Below are 21,662 nucleotides of genomic sequence, written 5' to 3'. Positions count from 1 at the left end.
GTCCAGGATGGCTTCCAACTCAGTGATGCTCTTGCTTCATCCTCTTGAACTTGAGGGTTCCAATCATGAACCACACCATATCAAGCTCTGTACTATACTTAGAAAAATCATATTTCTCTATCACAAAAGGAACCAGTGATAGCACATATGTGTGCACATGCACATGTGTGAGAAAAGGCATGTGGATCTGTATGCGAGTGTTTGTTTCTGTAAATATGCATATGTGTTTATGCATGTATATATGTGTCTGTGTCTTTAAATATGTTTCTGTGTATGTCTATGCATCTGTGTGTGTGTCTGAGTGTGCATGGGTCTGTGCATGAGTCTGTGTCTCTCTGTGTGTCCATGTGTGTTCACACGTGTGTGTGTGTGTGTGTGTGTCTGTGTGTCTCTGTGTGTGTGTCCAAGTATGTATCTGCTTCGGTATATGTGTCCATGTATATCTGTGCATGTGTCTGTGTCTCTGTGTGTATGTCATTGTGTGTATGGGTATATGTATGTGTGTCTTTCTGTGTGTGTATCCATGTGTGTCTCTGCCTGTTGTGTATATGTGTGCATGTGTCACTCTGTGTATGTCCATGTGTGTCTGTGCATATATGTGCGTACGTGCATCTGGGTTGCATGAATGCCTTTAGGTCCTTGCTCTGATCTTCCCCTTTTATGGCAGCCTGCCCACTGCCTCACCGTGAGTCAAGGCTAGCCGGAACTGCGTAGAGTAAATTTCTCCTGTGTCTCCCTGGTTTGAGACGCCGCAGCGGAGCTGTGGTGTCCTGCATTCAGTTTGGCCAAACAGTACACTGTTCTGGTATTCTGATACTCACTGGTGGATGGCTTGGAGGAACTTCCTCTGGTGTTTCCTGACTTTGGCATGGTCAATCTTCTTTAGCAGCTTTGTGTGTTTATAGATTAGCCATGTTTCCCGGAGGACATTGGCTGCGGCGTTCTTGATCTGAGGAAAAGGCAACAAGTTGCCGTCAGGTTCACACAATTTGTTTTTTACTTACATGCGTGGCTACCATGTACCTCCTGAGAAAATGGCTCTTCAGAGACATACTTTCCTCATCAAGATCATGAAACTCTTAGAAAAGATGATTAAAAACATATCTTTTATTAATCTTGTATCTGAGGCCTAGACTGGAGCTTAGAGCTGAGAGGCATTTCTCCTCCTTAATGGTTTCATTGCTGCCTCTCGGCTGCATTGCTGATGCTATATTTAGATGGGCTGCTTAGCAAGCCCTTGAAGTCTGGGGTACAGTTTGGATCAATAAATACACATCATAAATGCCCTCATAAACAGGGTAACGCCCTTCAAACATTGCTTTGCAGTCTGATAACTTGTATATGTTTCAAAAATCTATTATTAATCAGGCTTCATACCAGGTAGAGATTTTAAAAGGCGTCTTTGAAAAAAATGTCTTTCTTACAGATGGCAGGGACAAGTACCAGCAAGGCCACTGTTCCTTTCCTAACTGGACAAAGATTATGCGTTGCGATTTCACATGCAATTGTCATTGGCAGGAAACTGAAATCATCTCAGTGGGCTAAGAATCAGGAGAGATGCTTAGGTGCAACAGCACAGCTGCCTCCTTCCTGGAGCTGGCTTCCCCAGGCACTGTAGTCACACGGTTCCACATACAACTCTGTCGTCCGTTGACATGGAAACCACTGATGTCATCCAGCTCATGACTGAGCTGAGATGTATCAATGGCATCCAGATGGCAGGGGACAGAGTTTTAATCCAAACACAGACATCTTCAGCCATTACTAGTGAGAACAAGGGAAAACATTCCTTATTAGGCACAAGCTAAGCATATTTTTGATGAATGGTCTCCATTTCCGTCAGCTATGCACACTGGAAGTGAGGAGACCAGCCTAGATAAGATCAGGTGACTTTCCAGATAGGATTTGCATAAAATCAGAGCATACAGACTAGCTTGGGAAACTGACACCAGCAGATGGGGAGTTGCTAACATGCTGAGACATGTAGGAAGGCCTAGGAAACATTGCTTCACAGGCTGATAACTTGTATATGCTTCAAAAATCTATTATTAAAGTTAGGCTGTATTCTTCATTGGTGTCGATGTGATGTTTTTAAAAGAACATCTAAATCTTTTCAGAAATGTCTAAGTGATATAAATATTACTTTTTTTGGTTGTTGTTCTTAAAAAGTTGCTGTGAAATCATTTTAAATGGTTACATCAGCTAATCTGCCACTTTCTTGTTTGACAGGGAGCAAGTGGTAGTAAGAAGAGGCTGGAGGTGGCCAGTGTCTGGCTCCAAGGCAGGGCAGGCAGATGATGGGCTCTGGGCATTGGCTCTGGTTGGCTAAATAGGTGGTGGGAAGGGAGGGCTTTCTCCCAGCAGAGAAGATGCTGCTGTTGCCCCTTCAAGGGATGGGCAAATTTGTTAAAGGATATCTCCAGTTTCTGTGGATGCTCAGCCTCCAAAGAAAGCCTTAAAGATAAGTAGGAGGGGGAAAGTCTACCTAAGGTGTTACAGGGATGGGCAGGACCCTAGTTATAGAGTCTCTTCCTAGGAACGTGAATAGTGCCACCGAATAGCAAAACTGACAAACCTTTGTCTCTGTGTATTGCTAACAAACATTTGAAATGAGAAAGCCTATAGGCTGTATGCATCATTAAGCAGTTTAGAAGTAAATGCTTAATTATCTATAACAGGAAGAGAAAACATCTTAGGTTAACACACACACACAAACACACACACACATATGCAAGCACACACACATGCATGCACATACACACTATGCACACATGCACAGGTACACAAACACAAGTACACACACATATACACACTCAGGCACACACATATACATACATACATACTCAGGAATGCACACATGTGAATGAGCACACATGTACTCCCACATGCATACACACAAATACATACATGGGCACACACACAAGTACACACATCCATGTGTGCATGCTCCGGTACACACATACATGCACACACATGCTTGGGTACACACACATACACATATAAACATGTACATGCTTGGGCACTCGCACACACACACACACACACACACAGAGACACACACATTTGTGAGGGACTACTGCTGCTGTATAGAGAGAAGACCTGGCTTTAGCAAGTCTCCCCCATCCACGTCTGTCTGACATCCTCACAAATCTACTACCACATAGGGCTAACACCACCTTAATTTTACATAGCCTCAGCCCATCGGCTTGCCAATGGCAAACAGTGTTGATTTGAGCACTATATAAATTTTAAAGTATTAGACAGATATTGGCTATTATTATCCCCCACATAAAATAAAAGGAAACAGTTTCAGAGATGGATGAAAGGCCAGATTCATACAGAGAGCTAATGGCTAAGTCTAAGCAAGTCAGGTCCAAGAGGTACACACAATTCCCACACGGTCTGAAGGAAGACAGGTCTGGGTCGCATCTGAATTCAAACAGAACCATTTCCTCTTTCCCAGGATGAAAGAATTGAGAAGGACATTGTTTGGTTTTTGTCTTTCTTTTTGTAGGGCATCTGGCCCTCATTCAGCAACATGACAGAACACAGATTTCAAGTCGTGCTTTCAACTCCAGCCTAAATGAAAGATGCTGAAGTCGTGGTTTGGCCAGGGAGCAGAGAGGAATCACATCATCTTTATGGGTTTGAGAGGGAGGCCCCTGAGCATTCAGGAAAGTGAAGGTAAACTCGAGTCCTTGCACTGACTGAAATTAATTGCTAGCAAACAGCCAGGCACAAAGCTAAGTAGATCGATATCTGCAACAGAAGAAGCAATAGACTTTTAACAGCACTTGGCTCTCCCGAGTCTCCCTCCATTGCACCTGGCGCCCAGCTCTGAGCGTGGTTGTGATGACAGCACCATGTTAGCCCCTCTTGGGGCCTGCTCAGCCTCCACAGTAGGAGACCCTTCCCCTGATGAAGGCTTAGGTACCTTCTGAGCTTTCCTGATGAACAAGGGTACCACACCTAGAAGAAACCCCCAGGATGCAGGGTTGGGAGGCTCAAGGCTTGAGAGGGAAGCAGTGAACTGGAAAGACTGTTCAAGGTTGGCTCTCATTTGTTGGGTTGAGGTGCAACTGAAGATGGCTGTGTGGGATCTTTTATGTGTAGATGGCTAGCTATCTAACTTCCAGACACACAAGCACACAGGCTGATTGTGTTCACTGAGTCTATAAACTCACTCACCCCTACATTGTTCTTTTTATTCTGATTAAGTTCTATATACCATATACTATATACTATGGGACTGTTTTGTTTTGAGACAGAGTCATGAAAGTCCTGGAACTTGCTATGTAGACCAGGCTGACCTCAAACTCACAGAGACCTTTCTCTGCCTTCTGAGTGCTGGGATTAAACAAGCACACTACCATTCCTGGCTAGGAAGGACAGACTCCTCACATTAATGGGACTGGGGAAGAAACAGCTCCAATGAAAACCTCCCAAATAACTGTGAATTAAGTTCTGTGCCAGGCTTACAGAGCACTAATGTCTGCATTATTTCATGTATTGGCCTCCAGACAAATGTGGTAAGTGGGTGGGTTGTGGATCTGCCATGGATCTGTTGCTGAGCTCGCTGAGACTCACTTCTCTATCCATCTGAAGGACAGTTAACAAATATTAACAAGTTCCTATGATGAGCCAGACACTGTTTTAGAAAGGGAGAGGATAAAGGTCAACGAACAAAAATAAAACTGGGTCTTACTCTGTAACCTAGACTGACTTTGAACTCACTGTTATCCCAGACTGACTTCAAACTCAAAATCTTTCTGCCACAGCTTCTTAGAATTACAATGTCTGCTACCACTCCTGGTGAACCAATAGCATTCTTGCTGTCATGGAATTTATAGTTTTTTGGGTCGGGAAGTATGCAGTTAAAAAACTACAGTATCAGATACTAAGTGCTTCAAAGAGAATTCAGGCATGGCTGAATCTTGCAAGTGCCATTCATCTTTTTTAAAAAGATTTATTCATTTATTATATTTAAGTACACTGTAGCTCTCTTCAGACACACCAGAAGAGGGCATCAGATCCCATTATGTGAGCCACCATGAGGGTGCTGGGAATTGAACTCAGGACCTCTGGAAGAGTGGTCAGTGCTCTTAACCACTGAACCATCTCTCCAGTTCAAAATGTACTCATTCATCTTCAAGATGGGCTTCTGTGTGGATTAGATGAGAACACGGGTACTCAGCATAAAGCCTGCCTGTGGTGTGTTTCAAGGCACAGTCACTTTGGTGTTCCTTTTTAAAAATATGTTTCTCTTTACATTTATCTGTTTATTTACAGGATGTATGTATATGCATCCCAGTGTATGTGTAGAGGCCAGAGGACAACTTTCAAGACTCAATTCTTTCCTTCTACCATGTGGGTCCCAGGGACCAAACTTAGGTCAACAGGCTTGGAAGAAAGTGACTTTTCCCAATGAGCCATTTGGTAAACCTACTGTCCCATTATTAATAGCACTTTTCCAATATGTGTCAGCTTCTTCTCATGGCCCTTGCCCCCAAGAGAAGAAGATATGCAAGAGGACACATGTCTATTCCCTGCATTCTTGATCACAGCATCCCATGTTATAGGGTGCTCTGGCCACCTCTCTGCCAAGGGAGCAATGTCCTTCTTGGACAGAGAGGGCAAAGGAGGAGTCTAGAGCAGCCTGGCAGCCATGAGTTACCATCTCAACAGTCAATAGGTGGCTTCCAGGTAGCAGAGACGAGAAATCTCATGTTGAGAGACTGTGAGCTAGCCTGTGTCCAGAGCTTGATTGGAGATGTGTATTATAAACAGCATTGCTCCCTTCCCTTCTGCTCCCCCTGCCCCATCTTCTTCCAGTGACAACTTTCTGAGACTCTCTCTCATAACCCTTCTTCCCTCCTCTCTTCCTCTTCTCCTTCCTTCCTCAGTCATATTCCACGGTGGCTGCCTCACCTGAAAGGGGCTTCATCAACATTTTTGTCAAGATTTTGGAATGGGGAGAGAAGCAGAGAAGAGATGTATTCCGTAGTTCAGTGTTGGTTACCCATAGCAACTTGGCGATAAATGGCAGGTTACTCAAGGTGCTATTAATGTGACACTGGGGTCAAGCTGGCATTTTCATTTCACAGGCCTGGCACCTTAACCACCATGCAAAGCTCAAGGAACTAAGCACATTGCATTGGGTAGTGGCTGGAAGGTTACTGCTTCCTGTGGACAAACCAGACCCTCAACAAGCACCAACTAGCTGCACACTTTGGGCATCCACTCCCTCCACCTCTCTGAAACTGAGTATTCACTGGTTTGGACCAGTTGATCTCCCCCCTCCCCCCAATCTTTCCTGTTCCAGCATCCTGCATTTCTACTGTTGCCAGGGTAAGAAACACCCCGCCCAGTCTCTGGGCCCAGCCTTTGTAGGAATGTCATTTGCAATCTTCTTACGGGAGACTTAGCATTTCTGGTAATGGCACGTTTGATTAGGTAATGAAACGCTTCTTCTGGGAACCTACTCATGAGCCATGCCAGCCACGGCCATTCACCTAGAGGTCCTTAGCCAGCCTTCTGTGTCTGCGGAACAGCACGCCATTATGTTCACCTATAGAACACCCCTGCCAAGAGTAAGTCTTTGAATAGGTCTACTGGAAACATTTCCCCTCAAGCCTTTGACATTTTCTCAGAGTTCAAGTTTTATTTAGGACTGTTCAGTAGGTTCTGGGGCTGCCAGAAGGTTTTTTTTTTTTTTTTTTTTTTTTGTTGTTGTTGTTTTTGAGTGTGTTAGTGATATGTTCAGGGTGAAATCAGGTCTAAGAGGATGCAGGGTGAAGCAAAGTGCAGAACGACTGGGAGGACCACGATCAGATGCAAGATAATTAGGTCTTATGGATGGGACAAGGGGAGCCTTGGAGGGATCATCGTGTGTAAACAGCTAAGATAAGTGAGGGGCGGGGCCCTGAGGGCTGCAGCCTGAACTGGCCTGTCTTTGGGCCTGGACGGTGGAGGAGCAGTGATATTTGTAAGCAGCCCTGGAGAGTCGGGAACTGGGAGTAGTTCAGAGCTGCTGGATTTGGCTTTATGCACTGACTTCATGGGAAATGTAGTCCGATGAGATTTGGGGATCAAGGAACCCTCCTGCAAGGAAGGGAGGCCACCCCAAGCCAGCAACACACACTTAAAGAATTAGTTGGACAGCCTACCACGGGTCTGACTGGGGAGTCAGTGAGGTGCACAGGCCATCTCCCAGCCATGCACAGCGCTACTATGTGTCACTTCCTTAGACATTATTGAGTGGTCCAGGGCTGGCAATCAGTTACAGTTATAGATTAACAGTGGCAGTGTCTGTGAAGTCAATGTGGGAAGCTGTGATCCCACTAAGTACAGAAGTGACGTTGCCACCAAGGTTGACAAGGTATTCCGGTGAAAGGAGACATGCCACGGGGTTTGGGAAAGTCTGAAGTGAGTCCATCTTCCATGCCACCAGCCTGCCCCCATTCTCCATGACTAAACAAATGCCGACAGCCAGGAGCTACCTGGAAGGGCCGGGTGGAAGCTGGACTGGCTGGATGAATTAACATCATAATGACTCCCATTAGTATGGTCCTTGGGCTACAATTCATGTTTTCTTTCCGCTTAGATGTTCAAGAGATTAATATTGCATGTACTTGCAAGGGGTTGCTTTTATCAGGGAAGCCACTAAGACCACGACAGCTCCTTCCACACTGGACCTTGCTCTGAGAGTTCACTGGAGACTTGGAAACAGACTTGAGTATTCCATCTCTTTGACCCGTGAGTCACTCTAAGTGGACACACAGGCTGTTTGGAAAGGGCAAAGGTCAGGCCAGGGACCCTCTGGGCTTCTCTAGTAGTCAGAGGTCAAGGCCAGCTTCAGTTCAGATAAGGTCATGCGTCAGGACCTTTGTAATGTCCCTATTGGGCCAGCTCTGTGAGAATCATCCCTTTGTCTTTATTTCTCTGGGGAAAGATATAAGATATTAAAGGGACGTTTCAGCAGATTTAAGTGTTCTGAGAAAAGTGAGATGTTATTGGATTAAGAAGGCACCTCACACTCACTGACGAGCAATAAATATCGGCGGATTTGATTCTCAGCCCCATTTCTCCAAAAGTAAGTGGACTTGAAGAGGATTTTAGTGAATTTATTTTTGAAAGATTGAAATTAGCAACCACAACCTCATCTCCTTTTACAATTATAGTGCAGGGGGAAAAACGGGCTTATTTTCCCAGCCCATGAGAGAGCCGGCTTTCCTTGGTTTTATTTTCCTCCAGTGTCTGATTTACTGGGTGAAAAAGGGAAAAGACAAAGGAATAGAAAGAAAACACAAAGTATACGCTAGACTTTAAAAAGCCACCGGAGCAAACAGGGAATGTTAATGTTTCTGTTCTTGGCAAACAGCCTCAGCGAAGATCTGGGAGACAAAACCCCTCTCCCCTCGCCTGTGGGGTTTCAAAGCAGTGAGCTGAATTGTCTCAGGATGACATTTGCATTTTAGGCCACCCGTACCCCATTCCTTCCCCTTGGTGCTGAGCCTAGCTGTGGCACACTTGGAGAGGAGGCTGAGGATTAGGGTCCTCATAGCATTTCGTATGACTGCCCAGGGTGACAGTGTCACAGGCTGTCATGCTGGGGCTCCGTGTTTGCTTTTGTCTGGCCGGTAGCTCAGGGCCACAAAGCTCCTTGTGGTCTGTCTGCCAATGATATGTCAAGGTCAAGATTTGCTTGTGCCGGTTCCTTTTTTCAGACCCGTGGCAGCTCTTTAAAGACACCCCCAATCAAAGACTCAAGAATCAAATGCCATAAATAATTCTGCTGAGAAGCTGAGAGACCTTGGCAACCGCATGCTCAGCTCTGGCTTCCCCGAGGGCCCGCCTGCTGCTCCTTCCCGCTTTCTTTTTGTTCTGTCTTCCCGCCTGTCTCTATTTCTAACACAGTTTTCTATGGCTTTGAAACGGTAATCACAGAAGAGTTCCTCTAGTACTCAAATCCCCAACTAAGACTGCAGTTTGCTGGTAGATTCATGTCACCTAGAAGCATTTCCCGGGGAATCAGTGCCTGCACAGTGCCCAGGGTCGTGGTTCTTCTTCTAAAGAAGAACAGCCCTCCAGGAGGCCATACGCCTGACCTTCCTTCAGGCTTCCATTTGTTTCAAGGGTCTTGGTTGAGAGCTGTTTTTAAAGACATAGCTCCCTACCTAGTTGGTTGGGCCTGTTGTTGTCCTGGAAACTCTATCCTTTCCTGTTTTAAAGGAGCCTTAATTTTTGCTCATTTTTTATTTTGCTTTAAGACACGGGTTGCTAGACAGCCCAGGCTGGCTTCTTGCTTGTGTCAGTCCTTCTGCCTTGGCCTGTTGCATTCTGGGATCGCTGTGCCTGGCTTAAGTGAGCTTCCTTTTCCCTGACAATTCAGTGGGGGGATCTGAGCAGCAGCTAATCACTGCATCCCTGTACTTTCAGTTTATCCTCTCCCTAAGCTGAGTTCCTAAAGGATGCACGCGAGAGCCATCATCCAGACAGCCCAGAAGGGGAAAGCGCATGATGACATTTTGATGAGCAGCAATATTTGGGAATGTGGTCTCTACTGGAATCATCTCTTGAAATGATTTTTTAAAGGGATTGGACTTAGGTACCTCTCCAGTATAATTTTAAGATGCTCTCTCCTGGCCTTAATGAGAATCATGAATATATTTGAGCATAGTCAAAGTTAGAGCATCACTCTGCGTGATTGATTTGACCCCATCAGGCAGGGAGGCAAAGGGGCTCCTATTGATCTAAGTGTGCTACTGATCTAATCATTATCAGGAAAATTGTTCGGTTGCATTGAGTAGGGGCTGTGTTCCTGAGCTGGGGGCACTCTGAACCTTGTACTCAACGGAGCATTGCTGGGCCACACTTGGTGTCTGATCTCTTTCTGCCCAGCCCCCACTTTGGCCCCACATGAAGGCGCGGGCGTGAGGTGGCTTACCCGTTTGGTGAGCTGAGTGTCCATCATGAAGTTGTGCACATGCTTCTCTGCTTTGGTGAGTTCGAGCTTCCGGGCCACCACAGCTACCACAAGGGCAGTGCAGCCTGCACCCTGCCGGGGGACATCAGAGGGCCCCAGGAGAGAAAACACAGTTAGCAGGTAAAACACAAGACTTGGTGTGCCCCAGGCTCATTGCAAGGGGATGATATAAGACTTGGAGTTTCTGATTGGCCAGGACGTGCACCATAAAGCCTGTCAAAACCTGCTTGCACCCTGACACCCCACCAAAGAGGGCGTCTGCAATGCCTCTTGCCTCGTGACCCTGGCTGACCTGTATGAGATGATTCTTCATAAAGCTGGCCAGTTCTTGGTGCTGTGTGGCTAAAATGAGTCTTTTGGGGAGGCAAACCCTTGGGTAATCAGGCCCCTTGCGGTGTGATGGGTGACAGAGAGTCCAGCACATGGAGACCCTGTCTGCTTTGTCTCATTTGTCCCAAGCTCACATCAGGGGAAACCCTTGTGCAGACTGTAGTGTGCAGGCCACACCTGGCTGTTGAAAGAATCCTGAGAACAGCCAAATGAAGAGCTGATGCCTTTTCCCCAAAGATGACTACGGTCTCCCAGAGGGAACACTTTGATGGGCGCTGACTACAAGGCCTGTCCCACGTGTGGGTCTTTCTTTTTGAGGCTCTAGGCTGTGACTCAGCACAGGGATCAGCTTTCAGAAGGAGCCTCACGTGCACTTTCCAGGGGACAATACCTCTGCCTACAGCTAGGATTTAAGTGACCCATTAGAGCACTCTCAGCCTTTCCAGAATAATGTTCCTAGTCGGCTCAGGTAGCCCCCCTCTCCTAACTCCCACAGGACACACAGAGGAGACGCAGAGCAGCAGGCCCGAGCTGAGCCACAGGAGAGCAGGACTGCCTTTAGCTATCCACCTGACTGCAAGGAGCAGGGACAGGAAAGCGTGTGTCCCTGTTTAGTAACACTCTCCTCAGTGCTGCTTGGTGGCCGAAGGGAGATAGAATCCCTTCACCTTGCTCTCCAGTGGCCCATGGAAGCCATCCCTGGCCTCTCCTCTCTCTCTTCAAACATGGTGCCATCCTGGCCACCACCTATGGAGAGAGATGGAGGCTGCAGGATTCCAGCCCTGAGCCCCCATGCCACAAAGCAAAGCATGGGGTCCAGATTAGCGGTTTGAGATGCTGGGATGAAGGAATCTACCAGCAACACTTTTGGCTTCATAGGTTTTATGCTACGTGTGTTAAATGAAGAATATTTCTCAGAAATGCTACGATGTCTTGTCTTGGGACAAACGTGTTTCACACATTCCCCCTTCCCTCTGATGAAGGCCATCCTGTGCGAGATGCTGGTGTGGAAAGTATCAATGCCTTCTCTTAGCTGTCCACACGGATCCCATTAACACAGCACAATGACGCTCCGCCCATTCAGCCACCTAATCCAAGCACAGAGCCCAGTCTGCGAACTTTTCTTTTCTGGCCTCGTTTCCCCTGTCCATCTGGGGATAGCTGCATTTTCTTGGCATCTGGGACTTGCTGGGGACATTGTGCCCAATCTTTAGAAGATATGGGCAATTGGACAGCTCAGTCTATAGCTGTAATCAATTTAACCAGTCTGTCAAAAGCAAAAAATAGCTTAAAAGAAACTGTCCTGGAGGGAGAATACACCACCCCCCAAGCAAAGCCAGCAACATCCATCTCCTTTGTATGGAACATCCAAAAAGAAGGATGTGTCCTAGCATTAAAAATGGAACATCAGAGGGAGAGGGTTCTCCCCAGGCTCTCCTGGGTCCAGAAATAATTCCACTTAAATCACCCCGGAAAGCCGGTGTGTGATATCTAAAGAGCGATTCCCCTTTTGCTACATGGATCTTGGGAACATCATCAAAACAATTGGTCATGCACCAATTGCAGGGGTCTAGACAGGAGCCCTGCAGCTTCAGCCCTGGCCCACAGCCTAGCTGGCTGACCATATGACTACAGTGTCCTGCTAATGGGAAGGGCAGTGCTTTAACAAAGGAAATGCCCATCTTACATGAGAAAGAAACTTTAGGGGGAGGCGGGGGTGGGGAGCAGTATGAGGCAACAAAGTAGACTAAATCCCAGTGCCCAATTTCTTCCAACCTAGAATTATAAACATTCCCTCATAGATATTCTTCTGAGGACGCTACCTTCTTCGCTCAGTATGCACAATTTTAATGAGAAATTTACTAAAATTCAATTATCTGTGTGAGTGTGTACGTACACAGGTGTGAACATGGAGGTCAGAGAACCACAGAGAGGCCAGTTCTCTCCTTGTAGCTATGGGTCCTAGGTATTGAACTCAGGGTGTCAGACTCAGCAGAGTGTCTTTAGCTGATGTGCCAGGCTGCACTCTTTGCTTTCTTTTGGATAATTCATTGACTGGATGTAGATCACAGACAATGATGCCAGAGCTATTAACGTGTATTAAGAGGCAACTCTGTGAATGTGGTATCAAACATCAACAACCCCCAGAAAATGGCGTGAGAAGCACTACATCCCAGGCTGCTGGTCCTCTCCAGGATGACTGAGAAGAGAGAAGGGAGGGGGAAGAGATAGAAAGCAACTTGGCCATATTCTAATCAGCACTATTCAGAAAACAGAAGAAGGGGAAAGCCAGGGATAAGAAAACAAACAAACAAACAACAGTTGGGCACGGGAAAGAAGAATGAAGAACCAGGGTCAGAGCTGAGTGCCCGGTCTGAGGTCTTTAGAGAACACCCAGGAAGTGCCATGAGGCCCCCTTCCCAGTGCCAGCCTATCTATCCCTGTGGGTTTGATACTCACTACTCTGTGTCCTCTGGGAAATGTCTAGCTTCCAAGAGTGACCTCGGGCTTCTGTTAGCTACCTGGTTGTGCTTGTGAGATTGTCACTGTGCAGCTTGCCGCAATATATGGACTGTCGGGAGCCTGCTTACGTGCAGAGTGGGAGTTCATAGTGTCCTGGTATGGAATCTCAGTGGTGGCTGGTGATTAGAGGGGGATAAAGGGACATTGAGGAGAGGGTAGGGTGGGATAGGAGAGATGGCAGCTGCTGTAGTGACCTCTGTGGGGTCCGAATGGGGAGCAAATCTGTGAGCTAATCGGTCCCTCTCCTTCATATGGTAAGACTGAGTCCCCTGACATTGATGGGAATCTTTAGTTCATTCCAAGTCCTCTTCCCACAGATCGGGGCAGGACCTGCCTCCAACAAGGCCAGACTGCCCAAGGTACACAGGTAAGCAGAGTATACAGACTGACCAGAGAAGGGGTGTCTAGAGGGGTGAACATGTCTAAGTCATCATCAGATTTGGGTTCTCATCTGGACCCCAACCGCTCCACACCAGGCCTCCCACTTCCCGTTTCCAAGAAAGATTACCAGCTGAAAAATCTTAGATGTTGGAAAAACAAGTATCCCGAGGGGGAAAAGTATGAGGTGTTCTTAGCTAAAGAGGCATAAAAGGAGATAAACCATAAATGAACGTGACACATGGAAGAGGGCGGCCAGGAACATTTACGGCCGACTCGGGGCTGCAATAGATTCTGTGGGACAGCCAAAACACCATCAGCAGCTTTGGAACCAAGGCGTCTGAGGAGAGCTGCATGGAACGGGACACAAAGCAGATGTCTTCCTCAGCCCATCTGCGCTGACCCCAATGTCATTCGGTTTGTGTCACCTTTTCTTCATTAGCTCAAGAGGTATCTCTCAAGAAACTGCTGGGGAAAACACACTGTCCCATTGGATGGTTACAAGGCCCATTTGTCTGCAACCTACATCAGGGTGGCAGGGTGCATCCAGATCTGGGACATAGAGCCACTGACATGAAGTTACCACCGGAAAGACTCTGGGGGTCCTGAGGCTTTCCCAGATACAGAAGCTACATTCTTGGATCTGAATAGTAACTATATAGCTTCGTTTTCCTTCTGGGCGCTGAATAGTAACTATATCGTAAAGTATCCTGGAAAATTCCTCCCGGGAAGATGCTGGAGCTCAAGGTATATTTGTGTTAGTGAGTGAACTCTCAAGTGCTTCAGGCCTAAGCCAACAGTGTCAAGTTGTCCAGACAGCTATATGCCCTGCCTAATGGTGGATAATTATGCAGTTGCTGGATTGCCAAAGGAAAACAATGATTAAGGCCATTTGCAGCAGGCACACAAAATCCTTCCCTTCCCTTCCTGTGCAGCCCTTGCCTTGGCCTCGGTGGTGTCCATGGCAACCAAACAGGAAGCCCTACCTTTAGTCAAGGCCCTTGGAATAATAATCAGGAGATATACATCATGTTGGAGGGGGGAGGTGGCCTTAGCAATGTGAGCCCCTAGAAAGGAATGACTCAGCTGGAGAGTCATTGTTGAATGGGGGGGGGGAAGCCACCAGGCTTCCAGAGTGAGTGGCATTGAATATGGGGGAAGACATTGACAATGAGACCTTGTGGGGAAAGGCTGGAGGCTGGCGTTCTTCCAGAACTCCCAGGAAAAGCCTGTGCTGGGATTTTAATGCAGGAGGGCAGTGTGGGGTCTTTGGCCTGCTGGCTCTTCCCACTTGAGTCTCACCACAAACCATAATCGACACCGTAGGCCCGGGCAGCCATCACTGGTGCTGAGGAGGCCAAGGCAGACCAGGGCCTCCTGTCCTTTTACCGAGCTTTAGAGCCAAAGCCAGGAGATGTGAAACCAGGGAACCAGAGAAACAGTGGGCCCAGGCAGCTTCTTGGATGGGGCACAGCTCCATGCTGGGAGAGAGAATGGCTGGTATTTAAAAATAACAGAAGCTCATGCACCTCTTGGCAGTCAGGCTCCTAGTACCCTGCCTGAGAACTCGGGTGGGGCTGAAGCTCACTCCAGGAGTCTCAGAAGAAGAGCTGCAGCCTTCGGGTGGCATTTAACTCCTTTCTGGTAGGAAGACTCTTTGCCTGGTTTCCTGGTGACAGCTGGAGTTGTGCCAGACAGACTCCTACTGAACGAAGGGAGGTGTTTGTTCTGAAGCCTTACACTTAGCATGATTTATCCCAGCCTGCCACTATGACTCCGTCACTATCGGCTGTTTCAAGGTTGCTTGCTCACAGGGTCCTGCCCTGCTTGGGGGATTGGAAAGAACAGGAGGCTGTGGCCAGCCAGCCACCGCCCTGGGGGTATCCTCTGCTCCTAGTAGCCAGTGGGCTCCTGGCTCCTGGCTAACTTCTCTTGCTGGAACCTTTCCTTTTGCAGACACAGGTCACTGCCTGGCGGGCAGGCTTCCTGCTTCCCGGGAGCAGTGAGAAAGAAGCCCTGAACGACGGATTTCACAGCAACTGGGTGGGATTCAGAGCGAGACAGTGCTGAGAGATCCGAGGGTCAACCCATGAAGACCTAGAACCAGGTCTCAAGTGTCCTATCTGTACGGTTACCCCCATTATCCGCTTCTATGTCCTCTTCCACGCCTCTGGCCGAGCTGTGTGCCCCTCTCTTCAGGGATTTTTTTCTCTTCTAAGAAGGTCTCCCTGGGCTGAAAGAAGGAAGTCTGGGACCGATTCTAAGACTCCACATAGGACATCAAAGTAGACACTCCCTATCATACCCCTAAAGTATCCCCAGTCCCGGTTGCTTCAAAAGTAAGGGTAGCCTGAATACAGTTCTTACTGTTTACTCAAAATGTTCACGTCACTTATTTCTTGGGGTCCACAAGCCAGTGAGGAGGCCAGTCAGATGTCTAGCTACACTTTACCCAAGAGATTGTAGGCTCCACAGGGTGACAGCTAAGAGACTGGCCCAGAGGCCACAGCAGAGGGGATAGTGAACATTCTGGTCCTGTGTCTACCGTGCACACCGCGTCCCTCCTCCCATGCTGCACAGAGCCCAGCGAAAGGCAGAAACCTATGTATCCCAGAGGCTCCTGGAGCCTGAGGTATTTGGTGAGGGTGGGAAGAAGTAAGTAGACCTTGCTACCTGGAGACCTGTTGGTTTTATCAGATATCCATGCTGAGAAGCATTTGGCACTCCAAGCCAGCGCCCCAATGTGCAAGTGTAGAAAACAAAGCCTGGAAAAGTCAAGAGTTGGCCCAGAGCCACGTGGACACACCAGAACTCAAGCCAGCAGCCAATCCCATGCAGGACCCAGGTCCCTGCAGGCTGGCTCAAGGTTCTATTCTGGAGCTCCAGCTAAACTTGATCAGAACCAGTACCAAGGTCTATGGAATCCAGGACACAGAAAAGAGCACGGTAAATTATAAATTTGATGTTCCCTCTTAGAGGATCAGAGCAGCAACCAACTCCAGCTTACACTCGCCTCTTGACTTTCAGGGGACAGGCATGAGTGCCTAGTGACTATCACCCCTCCCCGTCCCCAAGAAGGCCCCTCTGTGCTCTTGCATGGCTCTTGAGAGCAAGGCCATGGGCAGAGGCGGTACTCACCATGATGCCAGTGAGAAGACAGACACCTTTCCCACAGTATGTGTGAGGCACCATGTCCCCATAGCCAATGGAAAGGAACGTGATGGAGATGAGCCACATGGCACCCAGAAAGTTACTAGTTACGTCCTGCTGGTCATGGTACCTGCCGAGGGAAGACAGGAGTTAGTATATGAAAACCCTATTCCTGGGAGCAGAGGCTGTGGAAGACCGTCTAGGGTGGGGGTGGGATATTTGCTGAGGAAGACAAAGCAGTGACAGTGAGCCACCTCTTTAGGCTCCTGAAGGTGCTGTATCAGAGACTATCCAGGTCCTGCCTGCCTGCACCCACTGAGTCCCGAAGTTAAAATTTTTTTGTCACCATCTGAGATGCTTTGTAAACTTCCTTTTACTGTTGGTAGGACAGTTATAGCTGAGATCATCATGAAAAATATTCAAAATTTTCTTCTAAATTGACCTGCTATATGACTATATGATTAATCTGAAATCATAGGCTCCTAGACAGGAGAAATCTCCCTTCCCCTCTCTCCCTCCCCTCCCTCTCCCCGGTCTCTCCCTATCCCTCCCTTTCTCCCCCCACCACACACACACATTGAACACAGGGACTTTAAGACAGTGATGTGTCCCAAGACTGGTATCTTCTCTGTGTGTAGAAGGAAGCCATTGTGGCTTGGGTCTCTCTTGAAGCTGATTCCACAGACAGGGGACTCTGGCATGTTCAGAGAGGCTCAGCCTCCTTTTGACTGACTTTGAATTCACAGAGATCCTCCTGCCTCTGCTTCCCTGAATGCCGGAATCAAAGTCAAGAACTACCTCACTTAGCTTGAAGGTATCTGCCTGCTGTTGCTCAAATGCATTCCCTTTTCAAATGCGGATGTTCCCAGAATGATGGAAATGGCCATTTAGGAATGTTGAGGCTGGGAAGATTCTGCTCATGAATGAATTAGGAACATTTTATTTTATGATTTATTTATTTATTCCTTTTTTTTAAAGGCCAGAGTCTCATGCATTATATAGTTCAGGTTAGCCTTGAACTTCTGACCTTCCTCTTTCATCTCACAAGTGACAGGATTACAGGCCCTTGCCCCTTCCCCTGACTTAAAAGAGTTTTTGTGCACCAGTCTGATTGCTTTGCTCTTCTACCTTCTTGATGTGAGCTCTAGCTTCTTTCCCTCTGGAGGATATGTCAACTAGGCGCCTTCCCAAACACTAAACTTACTGGCATTTGGATAATGCCTTGATGCGGGCATCCTAGTATCCAAAACCATGGCAACCAGACTTTTCTTCTTTGTAAATTACCCAGCCTGTGGTGCTCTGCGACAGTAGCACTGTGGACTGAGGCAGGGGCAGGGCTGCAGCTCTCCAGGCAACCTTAGGGGCTCAAGCTCAGCATGCAGTGAAGTGGGGGATGGGAAGGAAGAAAGGTCCTTCCTCAAAGGGTGATTTTACCGGACCAGCCTGAGTGGCACACAATACAATCCTACTCCGGATAAATCTCCCAGCTAGCTACTTAGAACCCACTGAGCAGGGAACAGAGTCAGGGGCAGGGAGATCAAGCCTGCCTTTTTGAATAGAAGGAGCAGCTCTTTGGGAATGTTGTAACCAAGGAGACTGACACTTGTTAACACGCATGGCCTACAGATTCAAGGGCTGGTAAGGCCTGAGCCCTAACTACACTGAGCTGCAATCTCCATGCACTGAGCCTGGTACCCCGTAAGTGATCGCCTAGCACTGCTTCTCCAGCCCCATCTTCCCAGTGAGGTGTGCTGGGGTGTCTGCAAGCACAAGTGTATCTGGAGATGCCCCTGAAGGAAGCAGAAAAGCTAGTCACAGGGAAGCATCTAGTTGAGGACCACCAAGTCCGGTACAAAGAATTACATCTATTGAGCACCTGCTCTGAACACAAACACTGTTTTTTACGGCACCCTTTGAAGTCCTGCCGGGTAAGCAGCTAGAAGCATAGAGATGTGGAGTGATGCTGAGGAAGTAGCTGATGCAAAGCCTATGCCTGCTGCTGCTCCACTGAACAGCAGAGAAACGGAAGGGACTGGCACATGTCCTAGAGAGAATGTGTCCATGGAAGGTAGGCACCTGGGCTTCTGCAGTAGACAGATGGCTTCGGAGACCAGTGTTCAGAAGAGGTCAGAGGGCCTGGGTTTCTGTGGGCAGGTGTTGTGATTGGTATTAGAAGGCTTGGAGGCAATTCTGGGTCCCTGGTAGAGGAAATATGAGCAGGATGCTTGAAAAGAGGACAAGGAAGCCAAGTCTGCATAGTGAGAAACTGGGAGCAAGATGGCCACCACTGCCTACTATCAAGTCCAGTGCCAAATCATCAGTGGGTGGGGTGGCTTTCAGTGCTGCCTGTATAAGATCCCGGGCTACTGGAACTTCTGGGGACAGTTGAAGATAGCTTTACTCGCCTGGTCATCCCCGTTTTAAAATAGGCTCCCTCCAACTCCCAGCATGCTCTGTGGCTCTCCTAGGAGCCTGGCTGGCTACTTCTTCCAGGCTCATGTGCCCAGGCTAGCCCGTTCTTTCCCCTGGCTATCCTGGAAAGGTTCAGGCTTAGCATCCCGCTCTTCCCTCCAAGACCGAGCCTACCCCCTGCCCCACTGTGCCACCTTCTCTCCTCACCCCAGCTCTAGCAGGTATCTGTCCACCGTCCCTCTTGTCTGTCCTTGGTCTTCAGCTCCTTTCTGGACATTGGGAGATGACAGGCTCTGGCTGCCAGGTTCTAGATTCCAAAACTAGACTCTGGAATTGGTGGCCTAGCAAGACTCAGTGGTGGTGGGAAGGACAGACAGACTGACAGAGCCTGCACTACGAGCTGGAGGCACAGAAGGAAGCATTGCAGAGGCACAGCCAGTATGACTAGTCAGAAAAATAATTTTCTGGAGAGGAAGCTCGGGTCAGGTCTGAGAACACCGAGATTCAGTCAAGAGGGTTGAACTGACAACCTCAATTCAACATCTGGTTATGGTCCAGTGCTAGCTGCACTGTACTCCATGGCTGTGGACAAGTAATATTAAAAAAAATCCCTCTGTGACTCAGTTTCCCTATCTGTTGATGGAAAGATTCTTTTTAAAAAAAAAAAACCCATAGGCAACTCCAGCACAGTGCAAGTCTGTAGCCCGGAGTAAGTTCTCGGCACCTGGAGCAGTAGTAGGTAGGGCCCTGAGTGACAACCAGCTGACCGACATAGTATGCATCCGTGCAGAAATGTGTACACCGTTGCCTTGCTGTGCCTACAGCACATTGCAGATCTTTCCTGGCAAACCTTGCAGCTTCCACTACTGTTCTTGAACACCAGCCAGTTTTCATGGGTGTGAATTCTGGGGTGCAGAGATTAGAGACCAAAGGGGAGTTACATACAGGGCAAGCCGGGTGTGGTGGTTCATGGCTTTAATCTCGGCACTTGGAATGCAGAGGCAAACAGATCTCTGTGAGTTGGAGACTATCCTGGTCTACACAGTGACTTGCAGGACATCCAGGGCTCGATACAGAAACTTCATCTCAATAAACAAAACAAAACAGAATAAAGCAAGCAAGCAAACAAAACACTTAAAGATGATATGTAACTGCTCTTTTCTATGAATTTTTGAAAATATTCTTGCAGGTTTCTTTTCTAGTTATATATATATATATATATATTTATATATAGAGATACAGATATATATATCATATATTTGTTTTTAAAACAAAATAACATTTTTTTTAAATCAAGTTTTTCCTTAAATATATACATACAAACAAAACTGCCCTCTGCTGTGTGGTAAGAAGAGGAAAACTAGATCCTGAGAAAGCCACCTATCCACTAAGTGCCCAACAGCTGCCCCCTCCTCTTGTGGGGTGAGAGAGAGGCCAACATTGATTGACCTGGCCCTGCTGCTAGGAGCCACTGCTCTGCTGTGGCAGGAGAGCCATGATGGGGATGAGACCCACTTGCAACTCACCAACAGGAAGTGATGTGCTAGCAATCAGCTGGTGATTCAGGGCTGTGGGAGGGAGAGAGCAGCTCGAAGCCTATTCACAGTTTTAAGTGGTTTACACATGTCACACATCCACGTACTAATCTCGTGCTATTTTTTGCAATAGAGAATTTTGGGGAGGAAGTAGTTTCATGTTTTTTTTCTTTAAGGGCTGAGCAAGAAAAGACAAAGTTTTTCTTTCAAGAATGATTATTGTAATTGTTAATTCTACCCTTCAGGATGGACCATGGCTTCTCTCTCTTCCTCTGTCTCTGTCTCTGTCTCTGTCTCTGTCTCTGTCTCTCTCTCTCTCTCTCTCTCTCTCTCTCTCTCTTTTTCTCCTTCCCTCTCTCTCCTACATAATATTACAAAATAATTAAGAGCTAGGGAATAGTATGGCTGGAGAGATGTCTCATTAAACACGCACGCCTGCCCACCTTTGCTCTACAAATCTCTTACAACTAAGTTTGTGGTCCCTTGCTTCTAAAACCAAGCAAGCAACCAGAAACTTCTAGACATCTGAAGAAGGCCTCTAACATTCAAAAACAAACCAAATTAGTCACTTAAAGAAAAGAAAAAGGAATCAGGATCGATCAAGCAGATCACTCACAGAAAAGAACTACTGGGCAGGGCTAGTCAGCCTTGGGAGTGGGAGGGAACCTATAATTAACATTGCAGGAGGGATAAAATAAGACATTGCACCTATGAAGCAGAAATGGAGGAAGGGAAACGTGTGGCCAGGATGTGTAGTATGACAGAGAAGTCCATTTCAATAAGGAAAGAAGAATGGCTGCTCTGTGCCAGAGAGAGTCAGCGAGATGGAGCGGGAAGAGAAATCAGCAGAAAACTGGAAGAATAGAAAGGGGCATAAAGTATGAGACAACTGGTAAACCTGTCTACTGAGGCAGGGGACAGTTCCTGAGAGAAAAAACCGGTGAGGGTGGGGCTGGGGAGGCTGTCACTGATGGAGTCATCCTAAAAATTTCCCAGAATAGAGGAGCCAAACTTCTACCAGAGTCCCCGGCACAGTGGACAGCGGCTGGCTCCCAGCCAGGCATATTACTATGAAGGTTCTCAGCGCCAGCAAGAAGGAGGGAGATCTGCAGTGTGCCATGACCAAGAGATAGTAGGAGAGGAGGGGAAAGTCACATAGAGACATCACTGATTATGACTTTGGACTTCCCCCAGAAACCATGGAATTTAGAAGGTCATGGGATGCATCTGTCAAATGTCTAAAGGAAAATGAGGCTAGACAGGTGGCTCAGTGGTTAGTCACACTTACTGCTCATGCACAGAACCCAGGTTTAGTTTCCAAAACCCACATGGTGGCTCACAGCCATTCT

General features: G+C 47.5%; 1 protein-coding gene across 1 annotated transcript in view; it reads right to left on the bottom strand.

The window, feature by feature from the left end:
• The window catches only part of KCNN3 (potassium calcium-activated channel subfamily N member 3), a 140,108-nt gene that overhangs the window by 5,561 nt on the left and 112,885 nt on the right, over window positions 1–21,662 (bottom strand). The window contains exons 4-6 of the mRNA XM_080915318.1: window positions 16,355–16,496; window positions 9,947–10,057; window positions 822–949 (exon numbers count right to left, since the gene is read on the bottom strand). Coding sequence (XP_080771444.1) covers window positions 822–949; window positions 9,947–10,057; window positions 16,355–16,496 — 381 coding nt within the window. The remainder of the gene's footprint in view (window positions 1–821; window positions 950–9,946; window positions 10,058–16,354; window positions 16,497–21,662) is intronic.

Source organism: Micromys minutus, assembly GCF_963924665.1.
Source record: "Micromys minutus genome assembly, chromosome: 4".
Lineage (NCBI taxonomy): Eukaryota > Metazoa > Chordata > Mammalia > Rodentia > Muridae > Micromys > Micromys minutus.
The sequence above is the reverse complement of the archived record's forward strand: the minus strand, read 5'-3'. Positions and strand labels throughout refer to the sequence as shown.